This window comes from Cydia pomonella, chromosome 7 (genome assembly GCF_033807575.1).
Source record: "Cydia pomonella isolate Wapato2018A chromosome 7, ilCydPomo1, whole genome shotgun sequence".
Classification (NCBI taxonomy): Eukaryota; Metazoa; Arthropoda; class Insecta; order Lepidoptera; family Tortricidae; genus Cydia; species Cydia pomonella.
The window spans coordinates 3595381-3618918 of record NC_084709.1 but is presented as its reverse complement, the minus strand read 5'-3'; the positions used below and the strand labels follow the sequence as shown (position 1 = coordinate 3618918).

Here is a 23538-nt window from a genome sequence, read left to right as displayed (position 1 = left end):
CATTAATTTAAAATATTTGTAGTATCAATTGCAGACTATTTTTTTTTTGAAATAAATGTTTATTCAAAAGACAAACCTTAAAAACAATCTGTCGTTGATAAGGTAACCTCTTTTTTGAACTTCATCAACTTCATATAACATCGTAATGTTACATTGGTATCTATTTCATTGTATTGCTCTCAATATTTGGGTCAGGTAACGCTTGCCAAACAAAACCACAAACCACGTCCGCTTTTCCTAAACTCATATAGGTACAGGAGAACCCCGATAACACGTATCTCTAGAGAAACAACATAAAGTTCCCTCAAAAACCCCTAACATGGAAGAAGACTTAGCACCTACACTACAAGAAAGAACTGTAACATAATTCCTTTATGTGTTCTTGTACAAAAAAGTGTTAAATATTATTAGAAGTGTGTGTTAACGAGTTTTCTAAAATAGGGGGTATTATTGACTTCGAGAGGTTCTTACGAGTTTTAGTTCCTCTTAAGAGGTTTCGTGTTACAGAGCTATGTCGTAATATAGTGATAATTATATAAACACAGCAGCAGTCTTGTTCTTTTCTTTGAGTTACAAAAAGTGAATAGCGTCGAGATATATCACGCAAAATAGGCGCAAGTCGTCGAGTTGCGAAAAATCGCCCGTATACAATACAATACAACGTCGAGATATTGAGGTTATAAAAGAATGCGTCTTAAGTTTTTGAGTTATGGAGGTAATAATTGTACTGGATAACCGTGAACAAAATCGATGTGTGATAAAATACCTACTTAATCTCGCATTGATTCTCGATTCCCGATTTTTAGATTAAATACCAACTACGAGCTACGGAGATTTTGGATTTGAAAAGGTAAGGAATTGCGTTTTTTGTTTACATTAGTAAGAATTTGGTCTTATCGGGGTTTCACTTTATTAATATTTACACTTACGTCTTTGATGTCTCTTCGAACGCAAAGTTGGTGTCTTCGGCGGCTTTGTCTTTACACTTCTGTAGCAATACAGGGGCTCTTCCTTGCTCTTCTGCTTTATTATGGGTAGTTTGAGATTTCCGAACATATTTCATCACAAACTAAACTTTATATAGAACTTGTTTGTCTATTGTACAAATAACACTATCACATCCTCAATCTCGTACACATTCATTTTCTTCGCATTTCACACAAATACTTTTAACCATTTTGGTAAATTATGTTTCACTTCCGCAATCTAAATTTGCCCGTTTTTAAATTCCGAACGTGCCACTTTTCTTAATCCGTTTCAAATACGTTAATGCGGAGAAATACGCCAAATTTTGCACTTTTTACTCAATTATGAACATTTATAATGACACTTTTTGATCCTTTATTGAGTTTACATTCAAATATGTCGCGTTTTTTTAAAGTTCCGTATGTTTCACTTTCTTCTTTTAGATATAAAAGCTCCTTTTTTCACATTAACTGTCACTAATATGTCACTTTTTAAAACAACAGCTCAACCAGCTAGACATAGACTTATTTACTCTGAATCACTCGTCTCACTAACACCAGACGTGCGTAGCGGCTCTCTTTCACAATTTTGTGAGATGTTTGTAACTGTGATGCGCACGCGTCGGGGTAAATATAGACCAGGCGTCTGCGCGCGTCCGCTCCGAATATTAGTAATATAATAAGTATTGTTTGTCTGTTTAACAATGTTTCAGTGAAACACTGTTTTAGATGAGTTCATTACGTTTATGAAGTAGTCTTTATTAGGTTTGACTTTTAACAATTGTGGATTGTATGAATTAGTTTGAAAAATCATTGCCAGACTTAGAATTTAAAATAAATGTTTTACAAAATAAATGTATTACACCTAGCTAAATAGCATAGTGTTACTCGTTGTGAAGGAGTTGATAAAGAGCATTTAAATCTCAGACAAACATTTCGTATAATACAATAACAGGTACTATACAACCAAGACAATCATGTAATTTATATACCTACTCGAATAAATGACGACCGGTCTGGCCTAGTGGGTAGTGACCCTGCCTATGGTCCCTGGTTTGAATCCCGGTAAGGGCATTTTTTTGTGTGATGAACACAGATGTTTCTGAGTCATGAATGTTTTCTATGTATATAAGTATGTGTTTATCTCTGGAAGAGATCCCTGAAATTGATAAGTTCGCCTTTGTACAAATGATGTGTGTTCTTTTCTGTTTTATGTTTCTTTTTGTACATGAAAGTGTTTTACTACTACTACTTTATCTATATACGTAATATGTATATCGTCCGTAGTACCCATATTACAAGCTTCGATCTGTGTAAGATTGGTCCCAAATATTAATTAATTAATTTATTTATTTATTTATTACAGCGTCACAGTTTTATCACAGTGACAAAATATGGAGAGGTACAGAAATCTAATTGTTTCACCGCATAAAATAATGTATCATAGCTTTAAGCTCAAAAACAGGCAACGAAAGAAAAGAAAGTTAGCAATATTACTCCTTAAACTAGTTCAGAGCTAGTAAATGAATCACGATACAAATATTACATGCAATAAAACATTTATAGCGCAGTGTACATCTTTTATCTCTCTTTAATGAGTACAAATGCATCTGGGACATGTGTGCATTTATAAATAAGTTAAAATCGAGATATTACTTAAAATAGAGTAAGAGGCGAATTCTGTTTTAAGAATTTGATACGGTTTTCATTGGATTACGATCTTGAGTCCTGTAATCAGGTTTCTCATTCTCACACGCATTAAGTAATAGTTGCTTTTTGTTAGCACCAGCCAGAACTGTAACTATCCATTACCTTGATGTAATGAGTGACATTCCCTGCCGCATTACTGTCGATTATGGTATTCATGCCGTATCTCTTTTTTAGCAAGAAAGCATATTACGCAGAATTTTTACCTTTACTTTGAACTAATTACCTAATTGAGATTTACTGCATGATATAACCCTATTTTGACTAATAGTGTTTGTCTGTGATACTATGATTAAAGTGTGTATTTTTATTGCATTTTTATGTCAATAGGCACGACATAGTGATACCGAACTATTTGTGTAACATCTTGTAAGCTACCAATGTTGTACAAATAAAAATCTTTGAAACTGAATTTTATCATGGAAATTGATTTGAACAGTGGCGGCAACAACGACGCTGCAACTGTAATGCAGCTGCAGTTGACATCCGAACGCCACCTTTAGCGGCTAACACTAATTGTGGTAGTGGCGCATACTGACTGCGTGTCAAAACAAAACGACAGCCATATCAAATACCTAAATCAGAATCGGCCTTCAAAGCTAAGTTTTGGCAGAATTTTAACGCTAACTTTGAAAGTTTAGACGAGTATGAAAAGTTTTGGAATAAGTTCTTAAGCTTCAAAGGCTCAGTCTCAGAAGAGCTTAGAGCCAGACTTAACTCGTACCCTAGAGGCGAATATATATTTCAGAAATATGTTTGTTATTGAAAGCGCTAGTTAAGTAAGATTATATGACGTCATCAGCCCGACACCTGTTCGCCACGGACACACTACACCTGCCTGGCTTGTAGTCGTGTTCGCCGCTCCCGTATTGGCCTATACAGCCATGAAAAGCGCTGCCGCCCTACCTCACACTGTTTGAATAGTCTATAATAGATTCAAAGGCCAATGACAGTTAAGTAGCTTAGTAGTAAGAGCGTGCGATTTCCAATTCGCAATCGTGAGGAAACCGAATTAATCCCAATAAACTAGGCCAGTTTAACCTCTGGGGTGGAAGGTCAGGTGGCAGTCGTTTTCGTTGCCAATGGGACCCTGGGCTACCATGAGCCGTTGCAAAAAGCTGGGACAACTCGAGGAAGATGATGATAATTTATTTTGCTTGCACATTGAAATTCATACTGAAACAGTTATTTTTTCTTTCATGGCTTTTTATTCTCACTTATATCATTAAATCGTGCCTGCGATTTCTACCACTTAGAAGCGGTTGAATTGCCCCTATAGGCCTTACAATCCCTTTCGAACCCATTTAAGGCATGAATTACGTTGTCAAGAAAATAATATCTTCTTTTTCAAGTTATAAAATTATCTGTGTGCAAAATTTTATCGAAATTCGTTAAACCGTCCGTGTAATGAAGAAACCTCGAAATATCAGAGGATACAAACTTTTACATTTATAATATTAGTAGGGCTTTTAAATAATAAATTCAAATTGAAACATTTTACGCTTCAGGCATAAATTCGAACTCAATATCACTAATTTTTTATCTGTAATAATCCATTTTAGTACTATTTCACAGTATCAAAGGAACCAAACAAAAAAAAAAACTTAAATATCCAACACCCAGTAATCCCATCAACGATTCAGGAAAAAAGTGCAATGCTGCCAACTCATCGAATGAAGCGCTCTCAAAGTTTTATCAGAATTCAGAGCTAATAGTGAAATGGGTTGTGAGTCCAAACGCTTCGCGACCACTTGCTCGCCTTGTCCACGAAACGCGTCGCACGGTCAACGCTGACACCAACTGCTATCATCATCATTTTAACCTCCAGTCGCCCACTGCTGACAATAGGCCTCTCTTCGTGTACGCCACTTATCCCGGTCCTGGGCTAGTGTCATCCAGAAGTGTCCCAAGATTTTTCGAATGTCATCCACCTAACGAGCCAGCAGAAGCCAGGACGCTTCTTTCATCCGAAAGCGGCCACCAATCCGTCAAAATTTTAGTCCACCTGCCATCACTGGCACGTCCTGGCAACAGCTCCCGCCCAAGTCTTTTTTAGCTTGGTAATGACGTAACCCACGTCTCGCACCTTGGTGCGGCGTCGGAGCTCGACATTCCTCAGTCGGTCTTGAAGTTTAATGCCGAGCATGGCGCGCTCCATGGCTCTCTGTGCTACCAGTATTTTATGCACAGTCTGCTTAGTGAGCGTCCATTTCTCGGCACCGTATGCCATGGTGGGCAGGACACATTGATTAAAGAGGCTTGGAGCATGCATTTCGCGTTGTCTTCAGGTAAGGCCTTGGTCTATGGTTCATTACTGATTTGTGTGTGGTTGTTTTATAGAAATGTTGCTGTGTTCCATAATAATATATATTATAATATAGGAAAACTCGTCAAAAATCGATGACTTACATTACGCGGAGATTACACTCCCAATTTAAGTGCTACAAGTTCGTCTAAGATAGTCTAGTACTATACAGTATTGTGTTCCCACCGAATTGCCTAATTTACAAACATTTGAGTCACGAAACAAAAGAAAGCCACGTTAGCTGCTGCAGCTCCAGCTAGCCTCTGGTTATGTTTGACGCGCCCCCACTGATCGACGATCTATTTCCGCGGTTTCCGGAGTGATTCATAGACACTTTTTAATCTGGATGGACCGCGATGTTAAAATAGCCATAATGGCGAACTAATTTTTAGTGTGTATATTGTTGGTGAAAGGAGAATAATTCACTGATTCGGAGTGAAAACGAAAGAAAAGAGTGAAGACGGAGAATTTATACAAAACATTTTCTAAGTTTAAGTGGTTGAAGTTTCGAAGAACACAGTCTCAATGATCCTAACTTCACCGCCGTAACTATATCTAACTTAAATTTGGAAGTTTTAAGTGATATATAATGAATTTCTTTTTACAATACAATACAACACTCTTTATTGCTCACCTAACATAGTTTACAATAAATGTACAGAAACATAAACAAAGCTTAAGAGCGATCTTTCAGTCAAATAGAAGAGAAGGTATCGGATATTAGAATTAGAATACATGGTAGATGGCGCAAAGAAAAACACGAAAAGTCGAATTGAATTGAGTTGATTGAACTTATATTAATAAATGAGATCAAACTTTATTTTTTACTTCATCGTTACGTGTCACAAATATTTGCACTTCAGGGAAACAAAACCAATAAAAATGACATTAAAATTAAATCAGTTCTCTTCCAAAATTGCAATGCAATTAATTTGCACAGCAACGTTATCAATCTATATTACAAACCTGAGCAAAATGCAATAAAAAATAACAAAAGTAAACGAGAAAATAATGGACGAGAGGGCAATAACTTCTCATAATAAATGAATGCAGCAGGAAATTTTACAACTATCCCTACTCTACTCGAACACTTGTAATCTTTCTATCATTTGAATGTAATGAACTAGTTTTAATAGCAACATTTATCTTTTGGTTTCGTAAACAGGTTTGCGGTTTCTGCTTTTCTGCATTGTAAACAACCTCACTAAATACTTTTTATAACTTCTTCTCCTCAAAGCAATTGCATAAAAGGGTGCAATGCAAACAAAACAATGTTCTCGGTCCGCATAGTTTTACTAAATAACTCTATTTTAATAAGGATCTGTTTCACAAAGTCTGAGTAAAGTATTGGATAGCTAATTATCATGTCGCAGGGATGATGACCGATGGGTCCAGCGAGGACTGTTCTGGAGACCTCGACTGGGAAGACTAGGTGACGGAAAACCACGAGCCAGATGTTCGGACGATATCAGAAAGATGGCAAGGGTCGACCTGGCATAGAACCGCCGCATACAGAACAACATGGAAATCCATGAAAGAGGCATATGTTCAGCAGTGGATATGCTGAGAAGAATTAACAAATAAATTAACTGCCCGATATAACTTCCTGCAAAACTTAACACTTTATCTGAGTTAAGCTTACTTGAAGATTGTGATGCGCCAACGATGACTTTATTCGTCAGATAAGTTTAGTGGCAAATAGCTTATTCAGGTGAGTACTTTCCTTGGACATTATAAAACAAACCATAACGAACATTTTGATTCTAGACTCTTATTATTATTTTTTGTATTTGTTATAATACTAAGGAAGGCCTTAATACTCACTACTCGCCTTTTGTCGTTTATTTTACAATTTTGCAGGCTATCAATGACTAGCCGGTTGATGCGATGATTTCTTGGCAGATTGTAGATATTTACCTGGAACAAAAATAAATGTATTTAATTATACACTGTGAAGTAATTAGGTTCATTCTTAGATAAAGTCGAGATTAAAGAAATCTATAGTCAGCAGCAGAAGTAAAGAAGCAGTCGAGATACGAAATTACTTATTTACGCTCGTATTCTCTTATCAATAAAGGTGTGTTCAGATTTAGCTTAGCTTCTACTGTGGAATGTACATATAAATACGTTTTTTTTTTGCCTTTAACATTATATTTGAAAACTACTTCCGTTCCATTGTCTGGAGACGCCTTTTTGCGGCCCCGATTTTTGCAGGGGGGGGCACGTTAAATGTATGGCTTTTTGTATATACCGTAATAGCATACCTACACGCAAGTAGTGTATTAAAAACAAGTAGTTTCAAATTCGAAACCGTGTTCCAGAAACTAATGTAAGGTCGGAGCGAGGCCATTTAACCTGTAAGTACGATTAAAGCCTACGTAAGACGGTTCTGGTCCCTGTAGCATTGTTAATGTAACTACACTATGCTTTCAGTTCTGTTAACTTATTGAAAGCACACGGGTGTATACTTAGGACGCGTCTGCTGTAACTAAATCATTCTAATGTTTGCTCATACAATTTATTTACGTGGAATCAATCACTATTTTACAATGTGAATAAAAAGATCTTTCTAAAGCATTTGATTGCGTGGAGCACGTGCCGTTCATTTTGAAATGAAACACCATTTTCAAAAATATCAGAAATCCCATGACATGATCTTAATATACAAACAGTTGTTGTAAATAAATCCCTGTATAGTGAAAACCAAGAAAGTCAAGGAGTCAAGTGTGCCACGGGTTCCATCTTGGGTCCGGTCCTGTTTATGATTTTAATGTATATAATTTGCCTTGTATAGTAAAAAAACCTTTGTCAATTTTTGACATTTTTGATGATTTATACCTACTTTACATTGGAACAAAACTGATGTACAGCGAGGTGCATTATTGCATGGACACATTATGAATGAATTCATTATTAAGCGGCCATACAATAAAGATGATGATGAATAAAAGATTAATAATGCATGCTACTGTGGCCACCCGTTTTATCAGACCGTATGTATCTAATAATATACAGCTAAACCCCACTTCCATGGCCTGCGTTTCGTTACTGCTACATTTATTGGGCTAGTTATGTTCCGGATAATGAACCCGCCCGGTCATATGAAAGCGGCCGGTTATCATCCACACAATGCAGCCACGGAATGTTTTAGGTTCAAATTGTAGGTTGAGATAATGCTGAGTAAGGTTAGTAATAATAGGTACCTTGAGTTAAAGTTAGTTGCTACACTCCAGGTAGGTTTACATAGAAGGAAAAATGGTTCTTTATAGTGCAACTAGGTTTTGCCCGCAACTTCATCTACGTAGAATAATGATCAATTTAAAAACTATCCTTTTTTCCTTCCAGGGTATCAAACATACCAAATTTCATGTAAATTGATTCAGCCGATGTTACTGCCCGTACTTTTGTCATTTTCGGCAGCATTGCAGTCGACAGTTATGTCAATACTACTGCAGTAATGCTGGTTTAGTCTGAATTCAATCGGAAACTTTACTAAAATTTCGATTATTATTTTCTATACAGGTTTGTTGTCATTTGGCTAGGCCCCCGAATAGCAATCGAGTCGAGTAGGTTCATGTGAATCGTACATTACCCCGCTAGTCTCTAGGGACAGACCCAATCACTTGAACGACAGGGAGGCTGTAGAATCGGTCCATTTAGACTAATTACGGTCTAGGGTCACACCGCGCGATTAACAAATAGGAATGGGAAAGGTAGCCCTAATGTCGAATTGATGATTAGGGCTATACTCGTAGCTTTTTGGTTCTGAAAGACAATTTAAACCATTGAAGTTAAATTCCTCAATAATTGCTGACGATCCAACAGTGGAAAATAATATAATCCACCTAATCCTGAAGGTTAATTGTTACACACATTGCACAGGAAAAATATGCGAAGTTTCACTTACATACAATGGTGAACTATCTATTAACATATAATATTTAAGTGAAACATCACATCTTTTTCCTTTGTGTGTAGATTTCGTCCTGTTCACGTCTTATGAATCATCCTGCTGAGAGAATGGTTGAAAAATGGTAAAATATTGAAATAAAAAAAAAATATTTGAGCAAAAAAAAAGGAACATTATCCCAATAAATGTTAATGTTTCTTCCAATAAACGGACAAAGAAAGTGCCGAGAAAGTTCCCGAGAAAGTTCTCATGATAACATTCCCGAGAATATGGTCGGTAATTTACCGAGAATGTAGAGAAAGTCACCTTTATAATATAGTACTGCATTTGAATGTTTGCAGATGTCTATCAATTACTTAAATAATGATAAACGAATACTAAAATTTGAACGTTTTTGCAAATTTTTATAACCTGCTTGGCAATTCTCATCCAAGAGAACAAACTCGAGAAAGTGCGGAAATTTCCAAGAGAAGGAATTTCCGGGAGCGAGAATGTTCTCGCTGGCACAACTCTAGACATACCTACTCCTAGCTTTAGTATCCTAGCAAACGGTCGAGTAATATTCTTACTTGAAATAGCAAACCTCGTCAATTTTTTATGATAGCACGGTATAAAAGGTATTTCTCACGGATCCTTACACAAGTTTTCTTAGTTTCTCACGGACTAGCCCAGGCAATATCGAAGAAAAAGCTTTTACCTTTTTACTTAAGTTCAAGGTAAAGTAAATATAAGAATACGCAATCAAGGAAATAACTTCGTAATGGCAAAACAATTTCTGGGTTCGAGATAGATATCCGGATATTAACTCGTAACGACGATACAATATTTCACGTTGTAACAACAGACATATATACTCGTATGTACAATAATATTTTAACAATATCTAATAATAGACTAAGAAAGAAGATAGAGAGAATAAGAAGGAATAGAGGGAAATGCTTGGAACACAATTTTTGACTCCGTAACTTTGTTAAGACTAGTTAGGAGTACGTATTAACAGTTCCCGGCCGTAGTCCTTGAGCCGAGGGGGAGAGGAGGGTTTTTCGGTCTTGGAAACTGCGTTTTAGCGCGACGACTACTTAGACAAAACGAAAGCTGATTAAAGCTACAAGTTTGATTTTGTCAAGTTTTTCGATATAATGAATGGTTTTCGAGATATCCTCTCTTGAATGTTTATTTTAGGGCTCCCAATTTAATCTTGATATATACATTATTGCAGCTTATTAAGCTGCAATAATGTATACCATGTTTAGTCTCGTTTTTGTATAAATCGGTGTCAGCACCCCGATTTATATGAGAAGGATACCAAACACGGCCTAACAGCTTCACTGATGTAGATATTAAGATAAAATTGAGAGCACTAAATAAATATTCAAGAGCAGATATCTCAATAACTATACAATATATCGAAAAACTTGACAAAATAAAAATTGTAAAAAATTTAATCAACTTTCATTCCGTAAAATCATGTCATGTCGCTAAGACGCATAGTTTCAAAAATATACTCAAAAAAACGAAAAGTAGGACCTTCAAACTGGGCAAAAGCCTCCCCTCATTTTTTCCACTCAACCTTGTCATTTGTCACTTTCCCGCCAATTAAAATCCAAATCCGGATAAGATGCGTCCACGTCCATGTCGTCCCGCCATCTCCTTTTCGGTCTGCCTGCACCCCGGCCTGCATCATCTATGCGCATCTATGTATATATTTGTATGTGTTCCGTGGGTCCCATTTATTATTATGATTTAGATATTCCTTGCTATCGATAGCACTTGAGTTGGTATTTAATTAATCACTAGCATTGGTACGTTTTTGCCCCCGGAAATACTGGACATGTAGGTATATAAACGTTACATACACATACACATGTACACGTGTATATCTATGCCCAAAATACTACTCGAGCGTAAGTTCACATTCACAACACCAAACCCTTATTCCATTATCCATAATGTCGAGAGTTAAAACTAAAGGTTCACAAGTGCGTATACAAACTTCGAAGATATCCTGTCCAAAGTAATAACTTTCATGGAGTTAATTAAAGTTCCACGAAGATTATTCAGTGATTTAATAGGCCCTCGTGGTGTAGTTTAGAAATTAATTTTACTATTTAATAGGGATTAGGTAAAATGGGTGGCGTTTTGAAGTTTGTGTTTAAAACAATTTTAAAATTGGTAGTACTGTCATCGGCCCCTTTTTTGTGCGGAAAGACATCACTGCTCCTGGGGATACGTGGCCTAAATTAGTAATACCTAAAGGTATCGTTCAGAGTCAGAATATACCAACATTTAGAAGCAGCAGCAGCAGCTGGGTTCGAATTTCCATAAGACATTTATTTGTGTGTTTATGACGAATATATTCCTGAGTAATGGGTGCTTTCTGGGTATTTGTATTGTACTGTTATACCCACAGCAAAAGGTTTAATTGGACTTACTGAGGAACTAGGTAGAATTGTGCAATAATGTGCCATAGTATTTATTCATGAGGGTATCGTATTGTGTTGTTTTTTGTTATATAAATAAAACAGTTCCTTGAAAAACAACGTGTACAGTTTGACTCGAAGAAACAATACGACAGAAATGTCTAAGAGTTAGCATATTTCTGAAAGCTAGTTGTTAATTAATAGCCAGTTGACGTCCACGAAGAACAATATAATGTTGTTGACATTGCATACCGAGAAATGTGACCTTTCGCCGCTTTATACTGTTACTTGCTTCTGTCCGCGGCTTAGTCTGCGTGGAATGTTGATCATTGATAAAAACTACCCGATGTCCTTCCACGAGCCTCACACTATCTTCGTACCAGATTTTGTCTAAATCGGTTCAGCGGTTTAAACGTGAAGAGGTAACAGACTGGCAGACAGAATTACTTTCGCATGGCCACAAAAAACATCAACGCATATGAAAGTTTTAGTCTGATTGACGCCTACCTTATAGTATGGACGGGGTCCGTATGGTCTACTACATCATCTGATACAAGGATAAGCCACATGGCACACGTTCATCAAGACGCACTTCCGGCCATATAGGAACTGGCAGACGAGTGGTTTCTGAAGCTACATATAAATTCCTATCTGTTACCACCAGTCACATCTTTTTAACAGATGACGTAAATTTCACCTTTTTTTTGTAGCCGGAACTGGTACTTTTTTTCGTGCCTTCGGCCTATTCTATTTTTTTTACAATTTTTTCGCAAACTTAGCATCATTTCATGAACGTGTGCCATGGGGCTTATCCTTGTATCGGAATTATCAGATGACGTAATAGATCATACGGTCCCCGCCCGTATTATTATGAACAAGGATGTCGCAGCAGTAATGTCTCAACAGTAATTCAGCTACAGTTGATATCCGAATTTCACCGTTATTGCTGGCAGATCAATCGAATAGAACATAAATACATAGAAAATAAGATGAACATTTCGATTCATTTTTTTCCGGTCGAATCGATAACGTTTTTTCGGACTTTCGAAATGAAACTTCATCAAAAAACGTTCTTGGAAACCTTAAAGTTGTTTTGAAAGGTACTGATGTGCCATATACAGATTTTTATATGATTTTTTTAATTTTATCATCTAAACTAAATAGTGGCTCATAAAATTACACATCTATTCCAAATTTCATAAAGAAAAACTTACAGTCAGTTTCATCATGTCAGTCTGGACATGACCTAACCTTGAGGTGCTAACCTTGTACCGGACAAATGGTCGTCGGGCCAATATAGCAAGTATGCAGATATTAAAGGTACATACTAACACTAAATATATTATCCTATACATTTTATTCATGAGAAAATAAGTAAGATCTGGCGGCTCTGAGATCTTGGACTATTATGTTGTTATCAATCCAAGAGACATACATACACTGGTCTGCTCGCGAACGTTCGCTAAGATAAACAAAATACTTTCCCAGGACCGTTATTAAAGGTAAGAGGTACAATCTCGTCTAAGTTTTCTTTTCTCCTCCCTTTGAAGAAAATCACGAAGTTTTTTCTGAACGAATCTACTTTAACGGTAACACAATTAGAGTTCTTAGTGCAACTATAAGGAAAAACGAAACGTCAAAGAATATAAAATGTCGGTGATATTGTGAGCTGACCAACCGTGAAAAGAAATTGGTTTCACAGAGGTAATAGATATAAATAATTTTTTTGACAAAATTGCCACCACCTGTGTCCATCATCAGATCAGCTCAGGTACCATAATATGAATAATATCTCAACAAAAACATAAATGTGAAATGACAGCCAAGTTCAATATCTTAATATGTTGTTGACTCTCCGACAAAATAATTGAGATCTATAATTTACTCTCTTGGGCGTTTTTGGTTTTTTTTTTACAATCCATATCTCCCGCGGAAATCATACATGCATTTGTGCTTCCGTATACCTGCATGAAATAAGATCTTTTTCGAGCAAGTGTCTAAAACTTTCAGAATACAACAGCGTTACTGCCAATATTCCGATAAACATTGTGTAAACACGGTAAAATTCCTCTATTTTCTAGAATGTAAAACGCAGCACTGTTTACGAGTCTCCAAAGGAATGTTATTATCAATTTCAGTGGAATGTTCAACTCAGTAAAACCAATTCGAACTTACATTATTAAATTAAAATTATATCATTTTGTTACCCATCGCGCATGCATTTCGCTCGTACTTGTCTGTACATATATTGGGGTGAGCGAGATGCACGAGCGCATGGTAACAAAATGACATCGTTTTGACGTCATGTAAGATTTGAGTGAATCTGAGGGTAATATAGACATTTTTGAGTGATATGGCCCCAGGGTAAAAGATGTTCAGTAGTTCAGTGTGAACTCCATATTCACCGCTCGGAGTACGGTTACACATAACACAATCATAAATATAAAATATTCTTACGGTAGATGCCGTTATATACGCCTCCCCAAGGCGTGTAAACCAAAAGGAAGAAGTGGAAAAAATTACACGCTTCAGAAGCGATGAGATGACATGACATGATCCTTCCGGCCGATTTCGACCATGGCGACCACTTCGACTCCTAATTAGCTTCGGCGCTCATGCACGCGAAGATGGCTGACGTAGCCGATCTTCGAGGTTAACCCCCGTGCACATTGAGGGCACGTGAGAACACCAGATACGTAGTGGTAGTGAATGGACGCAGGCTGGCGTGTTTTCAGCTCGTCGCCTTTAGCGTCGAGGTCAGCTTTACGTTGCTCCTCGAAATCGCGCACATGCCCTGCACCAGCCTGCGCCACTCAGGACGCTGTGCTGCCAAACCTTCCCACTGAGTCCCAGCTATCTTTACAGTTTCCCAATACGATAGTCTAGGCAGGTACTTTACATAGAAAATACTATAACTTATAAACATATCAAGATAATATTAATATACTCGTATTTATGTGTGTATGAGTGGGAAGAATCAGACTAAATTATATTAAAACGGGTCGCTCACGTATTTTAAGTCGAACGCTCGACATATTTCACTCCGTACCGAGGAGTATCATCAGGAGCTTGCGTTAATGTTAATATGTCTGTGTTTAATGGAAGTTTTGTTATTAAAATTGCAGATTCAATTACATTAGTAAAATATTTATTTGTTTTGCAAAAGAGCAAATGTTGTTTTTTAATGTGGTAATATTGATACCAAAGTAAGCTAAAGATTCCAAAATGAAACCACGACCTTAACGAATTGTTCTAAAAGTGAAATCATGAGCTTTGCGGATTTAGACACGAGAGTTAATATTTTGTTACTGAGTGAAAAACTAAAATGTTTCATCGCACTCGAGTAAAACACTAACTTTAAAATATTACAAAATCAAATCCAAATGAACGCTTTTCAATACTTATCATTTAAAATCATCACTTAAAAGTCAATTCCACTAACTAACGAGCAAGCAAATAATAATAAAATAAATAAATAAATAAATAAATATTATTACACAAATTGACTAAGTCCCACAGTAAGCTCAATAAGGCTTGTGTTGAGGGTACTTAGACAACGATATATATAATATATAAATATTTATAAATACTTAAATACATAAAAAACACCCATGACTCAGGAACAAATATCCATGCTCATCACACAAATACATGCCCTTACCAGGATTTGAACCCGGGACCATCAGCTTCGTAGGCAGGATCACTACCCACTAGGCCAAACCGGTCGTCAAAATTTGCATTTGATTACTTTGCCACACGATGATAAAATGCAACTTTGTCATCAGTTTTTGAAGTACGAAGAGAGCCCTTACCAGCTGGTGTGGTGAAAAGAGAATGTTCGTCTGTCGCACATAATCCAATAAAATACCCAACCAGTACGCTACCTAAAACCACCAAGTCCGCAGGAACCTAGATTTCATGCTCGTTTAAATTTACTACCACATACTTTGTCGTGTGATTTATTATATTGTTTTCGAAGTTTCGCTCCGACGTTGTGCAACAAAAGAAAGGAAGCTGTATTTCAGATATACGGAAATCATGTGAGACGAATTGTTTTGTCTTTAAAACCATGTTGATTTCAGGTGAATATAAAAGGTAAAGTAATATGTTTTGTAACCCATTTTATTTAGGACGACTGCTAGTAATACAGTTTACTAATCTGGGGGTACAGTAGGGCCCCCGGATGAGCAAAGCGAAGCATAAGGGCACTACCTACCTTTTCTCGAAGCGCTTCGTCGTTTTTTTAAACCCTCATAGCTTGGGTTTGGATTATACCAGATAAACAAAATTCTCGCGATATAATATCAGTAGTGGACTGAAGTGGATAGCTCTTATACTTTAGATTTTATTCGTGTCTAAAAAAACCCGATTTCGTCATTGACTCACTCACTCACTCACTCACTGATGATCATCAAAACCCTTAGGGTACTTGCTGAAGTCCTAGGAAGCTGAAATTTGGTATGTAGGAGAGTATTAGTATACAAACAACAAAAAAACTCAAAACCTTGAAATTTACCCCCCTAAGGGGGTGAAAACGGGGGTGCTATAACTAACTTTTTAACAGTGCGAGCTTTATGGTATCGTCTTGGAAATATTTTACAAGAAAATGTTTCTGATGGGATTTATACATTAGTGTTTGCGTCAAATCTGGTAGTTCTGATTTTTTGCAGACTTGTTTATGATGTTGGCCCAATGAATAATTCAAGTTTGTAACCTCGAGCGACGAACGCAACGTTCTCAAAAATGCGTACTTACTGTACTTGCTTACCTTACTAATTCAAGTTTGAAAAAAATATAAAATTTTAAAGACTATCTCTGAAACTATTAAGTCTACAGAGACCATTCTAGCCTCATATTGTAGCAAATTTAGTCTTCGTTAAAAAAGTCTTGATAAAGTTCTATGAAAAACGAGTCTTTTAGAGTTGCGTTTTGCATTCGAGGTCACAAACTTGGATTATTAATTGAGCCAACATCATAAACAAGTCTGCAAAAAATCATAGCTACCGGAATCAAGATTTCTATAGCTGCTCTTTTGATCCTTTGGGCTGAGATACGTTAAAAAAAACTTTTTAGGTTTTTTTTCGTGCATTAATGTTTTTTTACAAAATAACATTAAAATTGAAACTAACTACAATCATTTAAATAAGACAAAAGGTTTTGTCTTGAATATATTAGAAAACTAAAGGAGACTTTCATATCAACACTATGCCGCAGTAACATTTTTGGTCCACATATTTTCAATGTGCTACAAAAAGACCATGATATATTTTTTTAATCTAAAACGGTACATATTTTTAGCTAACCGCTAATTCGGTCTCTCTGTCTGTTTGTGATATTAAACCAAAAGTTATGAAATTTTAATCAAATTTGTTCACATAGAGCAAACCGTTACTGGAACAAGCTGGAACTGCGAATAAAAAACAACGAAATATTTTTCTTTATGAACACGACTCTCGAACGGACTCATTTCTACCTTTGTCATGGCGGTTCCGTATATTTTATTGTTTGCCCTAACAATCCTACTCACCTGAACTGTCATGAGTAATATATTATACAGTGGAACCTCGTGGGAAAAGTTCGTGTTAAAGAGGGTTATTATAGCATTTTAGTAAAAACTTCCGAGATATAGAGTAATTATTTCATTTTCCGAGTTAGAGGTAAAAATTGTACTGGATAAGCGTGAAACGTTGGTTACTTCGTAATTATGTTAAACATTTCCAGTTTTGGAGGTTTTCGGCTTTGAAGTGAAGGGCATTTTATATCGTGTTAAACAGGATTTCGTCTTATTGAGCTTTGAATTATCGAGGTTCCATTGTACTACTTTTAAGTTAATGTTACGTATTTTTACGCGGCGCGCGGTTATTGCAACCACTGCTCATGCTCTGTTATTACTTGAAGAAAGTTTTTGGCAAAAAAATCATTTTTGGTACAAGCTTTTATCGCTGACTGTACTTTTTTCCACAGGCAACTAATAATCATCCAGACAATTCTAAAAACACCAAACACAATTAGGTTGCGTTGTTTTATCACAGAGTTCCAATGGCTACCTCCTGTCTCTATCATCAGATCAGCTTGATGGTACCATAATATTGCATTGTCACCCGACTTACATATATATGCAAATTTTCAGCTTCATCGGAAACCGGGAAGTGGGTCAAATTTAACTTGCAAGATTTGTCCCATACATACTAACAGTAGAGCTAAGATGGTCGGCACTTTGTCATTTGTCACCATACCTGTCACGTTCTAACAAGTATGTAAGTGTGAAAGTGACGGGCATAGTGACAGGCGACAAAAATGGAACCATGATAACACCGCAGGGCAAGTTAAATATAATGTAATATCTTGTAATGAGCCTCTCCGAAACCAGGGCTATAACCGCGAGAATCGAAGTTGGTCCATTGCGGGCACTTTTCTCTGTCACTCTAATTACGTCTTACTGAAAGTAAAAGAGAAAGATCAAGTAGCACGAGTGACTTATAGTTAATATATGAGTTAGCAGGTAATCAATGGAGAAACGGTTGAAATTATTTTTCAAGGCTACCCTAAGAGTTACCTGGGTTAAATGGTCTCCTTAGAGGTTGTTTCCACATGTTGGCTGATGGAATTTACTTTTATGTGATGATTTTGAATGACAAATATATTATAGCGTTTATTTGAATTAGATTTGTTGCTTTACACATAGTTTTTCTTTGCTCGCGTTGGTGTGGTGAAATATCTCGTGTAGCAAAACTGCTACAGAGTTACTAGGGCTCAAAAAACACAAAACCTGCGCGGTGGCTAGAATATTGACTGGACACTGTAATTTGAACATGATTCAAATTGGAATGAAACAAGATGGTGGACAGGTTCTGACAGGAGGAGACTGCAATACATACCCTATGAGGTACAGAACATTACGGCCCAAAGAATCTGAAATTTCCTGGATTCAACGGGCATTAGTAATGAACTTTAAACGGCTGTCACATTAGATCACCGCCTGGTCGACGTGGCACTCAAAGGCTTTCCTATAATAATAATCTAGTGTACTAAGTTTTGTTTAACTGCGCCTTGAACCCCTCACAACACTCAAGTTTCCACTTTTTAAACCACTTGGTAAGCTCGTCGTTCAATCTGAAATTATTTCGCTTGCTCGGGTATCACTTTAGCACGAAGGGATAAAATTCAAGTTGACCTCCTTGTAAAACATATATTTTCTCATAAAATAGCCAGTCTTTTTTATTTTTTTCCAAAAAAACAAGCAATGGAACCCTAAAAAACTAAGCGATCTTGTTTACAGAGCTCGCACGCCGGAAAAAATTTACAACACTTGGCCGCGACAGGCACTTCGAGCGTGCATGATAAAATCACCACGCTACCCGTGCAGCTTTGAGTTCCTTATTACAATAGCAATAGAATTTCATTTTCCTTAATTTGATGGAAAAATAAATGGTAGGGGTGTAGGGATGCCTAGTAATAAACTAATATCATTTAACTATTCCTATTACAATAGCGTTAGAGTTCAACTTCCCTTGTTTTGATGGAAAATAGATGGTGGAGATGTAGGGATAGTAATAAACTAATATGAGATTTCTCGCCTCGTCGCCTATTGGAGTGTTTGTTCGTTTGTTTTTGATGGTTTTATTGGTTTAATGGGGTTTTTGGTAGTTTTAGGGTGTGACTTGGGAAATTGCAAGTCGTGTGATAGCGATTTATTAGACGGAGAAGGATGTATTACTATGGAATATCTGACATAACCAATAAGGAAATAATGAATGAGTATTTTGTCTACCGTCAGCTGAGTATAGTGAGGTGAATTTGTAGATTATATTGAACATTATTTACAAAGAGAAATAATAAAATATGCGAAAAATAAATTCTTAGCAGAATTTGACTACGGAGTGGAAATATACACATTTTACGTTTAATTTCATGAAATAATATGTTTTTTTTTTCTCTTCTTTAGACTTTTCTGTGGATCTCATCCATACGGTCTTTTGGTTTTCCGTCTTTCCTTTACCTATTATACTCATTCAATTTATGACGCATTTTGTCTATCTTTAATTTGTACTCCGTAGGCAATGTATGCCCATAAAAAAAATTTGGATCACATTACGGAAAAGGGACTGCGACAATATTTCTTAAAAAAGGCAACAATAAAGCAAAATTAACACAGCCGGCCATGTCGACCTAAAAACCAAAACGTACTCGTAAATTAAGCAATATAAGCGAACCAATGGTTTACAACTCCTGGCTTCCCAACGCTCACATTGTATCCTAAAACCAGTATAAATTTAAACTCTGAATACTCATACTTTAAATCCAAAACAAAATTAATAATTACCTTATGACGCTACTTATCTAAAAATCATTGTACTCGTACATATTATACTCCATTACGGCTTTCAGAGGTCCTTAACATTTTTTTGACAATCTTACACAAATAGGCCTTTTCTACAGTAAGCTTAATAAAATAAGGCTTGTGTTGTGGGGGCCTATATATAAGAATACAAAAGAAACAACTTAAACTCAGTACAAGTCGTGTAAACCCTTTGAACGTCAAAATAAAAACGTCACTTGCACGCCAAGCTCACGAGCGAAAGCGAGTTTATGTAAACCTTACTTGAAAGTGTGAAGGTTACTTTGACAGCGTACGCCGTGCGTCCATGGCGCGGTAGGCAAGATTAGGAACGACGACTTTAGGCGTTCCTTTGCGTTTAAAAGGTTAAACATACATATAAATGCCTTTACCGGGATACCAAACTTCGTAGGGTCACTACAGACTAGGTTACCCGTTAAAATATCATATGAATCTAAAGACCACTTTACGCTGGTTTAGTGAACTTGCCCATTCTAATTTAACGAGTAGGAATATTTAGCCTGCTTTCCTCTTTACCCTAAAAAAGTTCACATAAATGTGATTTATTTGTACACAGTCGAACAAGCCAAGGATTATTGTTACCATTGCTTAGCGCATTACTTCTGCCAAACCATTATATGCGTGTATTTTTGATACGACCACATAATAAAAGGGTAGTTAGTTTAGGCTTAAATGAACACACTTTCATAGATTTTATTTAAAAAACAGCAAGCAGTGTATCACTAGTTTATTTTAACTCAAAACCTCGTATTAATGACGCGACGTCATCGTCACAACCAAAACAAACCTAGAATTATTTAGACAAATATCTCTAAATGTCAGAGCTAAATGATTTTTATCAAATTATCCTTAGAGATGTATAGTCTCTAAGAGTCAAAATTCTCCTCCAGGACCACAAACTTGAATTCCTAAAATGTTGAAATCCCGAAATGTTGACTTTCCCAGAATGTTCAACATTTTAGGAATTCAGCTTTCTGTTCCTGGACGTTTTTTTGTGGTCCTGGAGGTTATTCAACATGGGTATTTTTATATGATTTCTACTTTGAATCGCGAGCTTTTTCAATCCTAATGGGAGAAAAAAATCGTCTCAAGAAGGTTTCCATATATTTACACTTAAAATAAGACAGCCTTACGTCCCACAGTAACCCATACAAACATTTCCTGAGCAACCGAGTAGTGGTTTCGGCTCAGAATGTTAACCAATTCAAGAATCGATTAGACAAACATAGATCTAATACTTATTGATGATAACTGTTTTGATTATCTTACAAGGAAAGGTACCCAACTGTCCGGTTCCGATTTGATTTATATTTATATATGTTATAGAGTAGTCTAAAATAACAGACACGTATTTTTTTTTTAGCTGCCCAAACTCAACCTATTGGGAGAAATTGTCCTCCAAAGTACTAAAAAATGACTAAATCTTCTAACTCCTATAGAAAGTGATGCTCAAGCAACTTGCTAGTTAATGGCTGGTTTGAGTATATGTTTGAAAGCAGCAAAAAATAATGAGCACGTGTTTTGTTATATCGGTTAAAACTCATTTTTTCCTAAAAAAAATCGACATTCGAAGGTTTATAATATGTTATCGCTAAAGTTACACATAAAGACGGGAAAGAATGTTTTTTTAGGAAAACTTGAGTTTAAGCAGATATAACAAAACACGTGTACATTATTTTTTCCTGTTCTCAAACATATACTCAAACAAGCCATTAACAAGCAAGTTGCTTGAGCATCACTTTCTATAGGAGTAAGAAGATTTAGTAACTTTTTAGTACTTTGGAGGACAATTTCTCCCAATAGGTTGAATTTGGGCAGCTAAAAAAAATACGTGTCCGTTATTTTAGACTACTATATAACATATATATATATAAATCAAATCGGAACCGGACAGTTGGGTACCTTTCCTTGTTAGATAAAAGAAACATACGAGAACCGAATGAGGAGGAACCCAAAAACCCCATATAGCAAATTTCATCGAGATCTTTAGAACAGTTTCCGAAATCCCCGAACTAATAAACAAGAATTGCTCATTTAAAAGTATAAGATAAGATTACAGATAATATAGATGAGTAAGAAGACCCTCAAAAATAAATACCACTTCGCCTTGGTAGCTTTGGGAATGGTTCCAAGTTCTTTTGGTATTTTATTGTAACATTCACATTTACATACACTTCATCTTACAGGAACAAGGACCTATCTCCCTATATTCTTGTAGGCACTTACACCTATGTCTAACTAAGTATAATGTATGGAGTATTAAATTATAAATGTATGTATTTGTGTAATGTAATAAAGGATGACAAGTATTTAGGAAGAGTTTTTGCTATCCGAATTGTTAGAATTCTTTGGAACCCTTTTGGAAACTTGAGGACAGTTTTTTTGTTAAATTATTTATAAACAGGGTAAAATTGTTATATTTGACCATAAGCTGAGGGGTGAATATGTGGGTCATACTGAACTTTTACTATGGAGCCAACCCCCATATGAAGAAAAAAAAAGCTGTTCCACAAAAAACATTGACATGTGATTCACCAAAATGTATGAGACGGCAGTTTTCTTTCGCGATTTCGGGGTTGGCCCCATACTAAAAGTTGTACAGTATGACCTATATAATTACATATTCACCCCTCAGCGTATGATAAAACATAACAATTTCACCCTATAAAAGAAACGACTCTATTTTTTTTTATGGTAGAGGAGGCAAACGAGTAGACGGATCACCTGATGGTAAGCGATTACCGCCACCCATGGACACCTGCAACGCCAGAGGGGTTGTAAGTGCGTTGCCGGCCTTTAAAATGGGTGTACTGTTCTCAGTTAGGGCCGATTTTTAGGGTTCCGTAGCCAAATGGCAAAAAACGGAACCCTTATAGATTCGTCATGTCCGTCTGTCTGTCCGATTCTGTCACAGCCACTTTTTTCCGAAACTATAAGAGCTGTACTGTTCAAACTTGGTAAGTAGATGTATTCTATGAACCGCATTAGGATGTTTACACAAAAATAGAAAAAAAACAATAAATTTTGGGGGTTCCCCATACTTAGAACTGAAACTCAAAAAATCTTTTTTCATCAAACCCATACGTGTGGGGTATCTATGGATAGGTCTTCAAAAATGATATTGAGGTTTCTAATATCATTTTTTTCTAAAATGAATAGTTTGCGCGAGAGACACTTCCAAAGTGGTAAAATGTGTGTCCCCCCGCCCCCGTAACTTCTAAAATAACAGAATGAAAAATCTAAAAAAAATATATGATATACATTGCCATGTAAACTTCCACCGAAAATTGGTTTGAACGAGATCTAGTAAGTAGTTTTTTTTTAATAAGTCATGAAATTAAAAAAAAAATTTTTTTTTCATCATACCCATACGTGTGGGGTATCTATGGATAGGTCTTCAAAAATGATATTAATGTTTCTAATATCATTTTTTTCTAAACTGAATAGTTTGCGCGAGAGAACCTGCCAAAGTGAAAATAAGTGTGTCCCCCCCCCCCCTGTAACTTCTAAAATAACAGAATGAAAAATCTAAAAAAAAAATATGATATACATTACCATGCAAACTTCCACCGAAAATTGTTTTGAACGAGGTCTAGTGAGTAGTTTTTTTTTAATACGTCATAAAATTTAAAAAAAATTTTTTTCATCAAACGTGTAAGGTATGTATGGATAGGTCTTCAAAAATGATAGTTAGGTTCCTAATATCATTTTTTTCTAAACTGAATAGTTTGCGCGAGAGACACTTCCAAAGTGGTAAAATGTGTGTCCAAAGTGGTAAAATGTTGAACAAGATCTAGTAAGAAGATTTTTTTTTAATACGTCTTAAATTGTACGGAACCCTTCATGCGCGAGTCCGACTCGCACTTGGCCGC

General features: G+C 36.2%; 1 protein-coding gene across 4 annotated transcripts in view; it reads right to left on the bottom strand.

Moving 5' to 3' along the window:
* Positions 1-23538, bottom strand: part of LOC133519599 (glutamate receptor-interacting protein 1) — a 629013-nt gene that overhangs the window by 94728 nt on the left and 510747 nt on the right. The window contains exon 1 of one of the 4 annotated variants that reach the window (XM_061853625.1): positions 930-1835. The exons of the other annotated variants lie outside the window; for them this stretch is intronic. Within the exon in view, the coding sequence (XP_061709609.1) occupies positions 930-1056 (127 nt within the window). The 5' untranslated portion in view covers positions 1057-1835. Of the gene's footprint in view, positions 1-929; positions 1836-23538 lie in introns of those variants that run through there. 4 annotated transcript variants of the gene reach the window in all.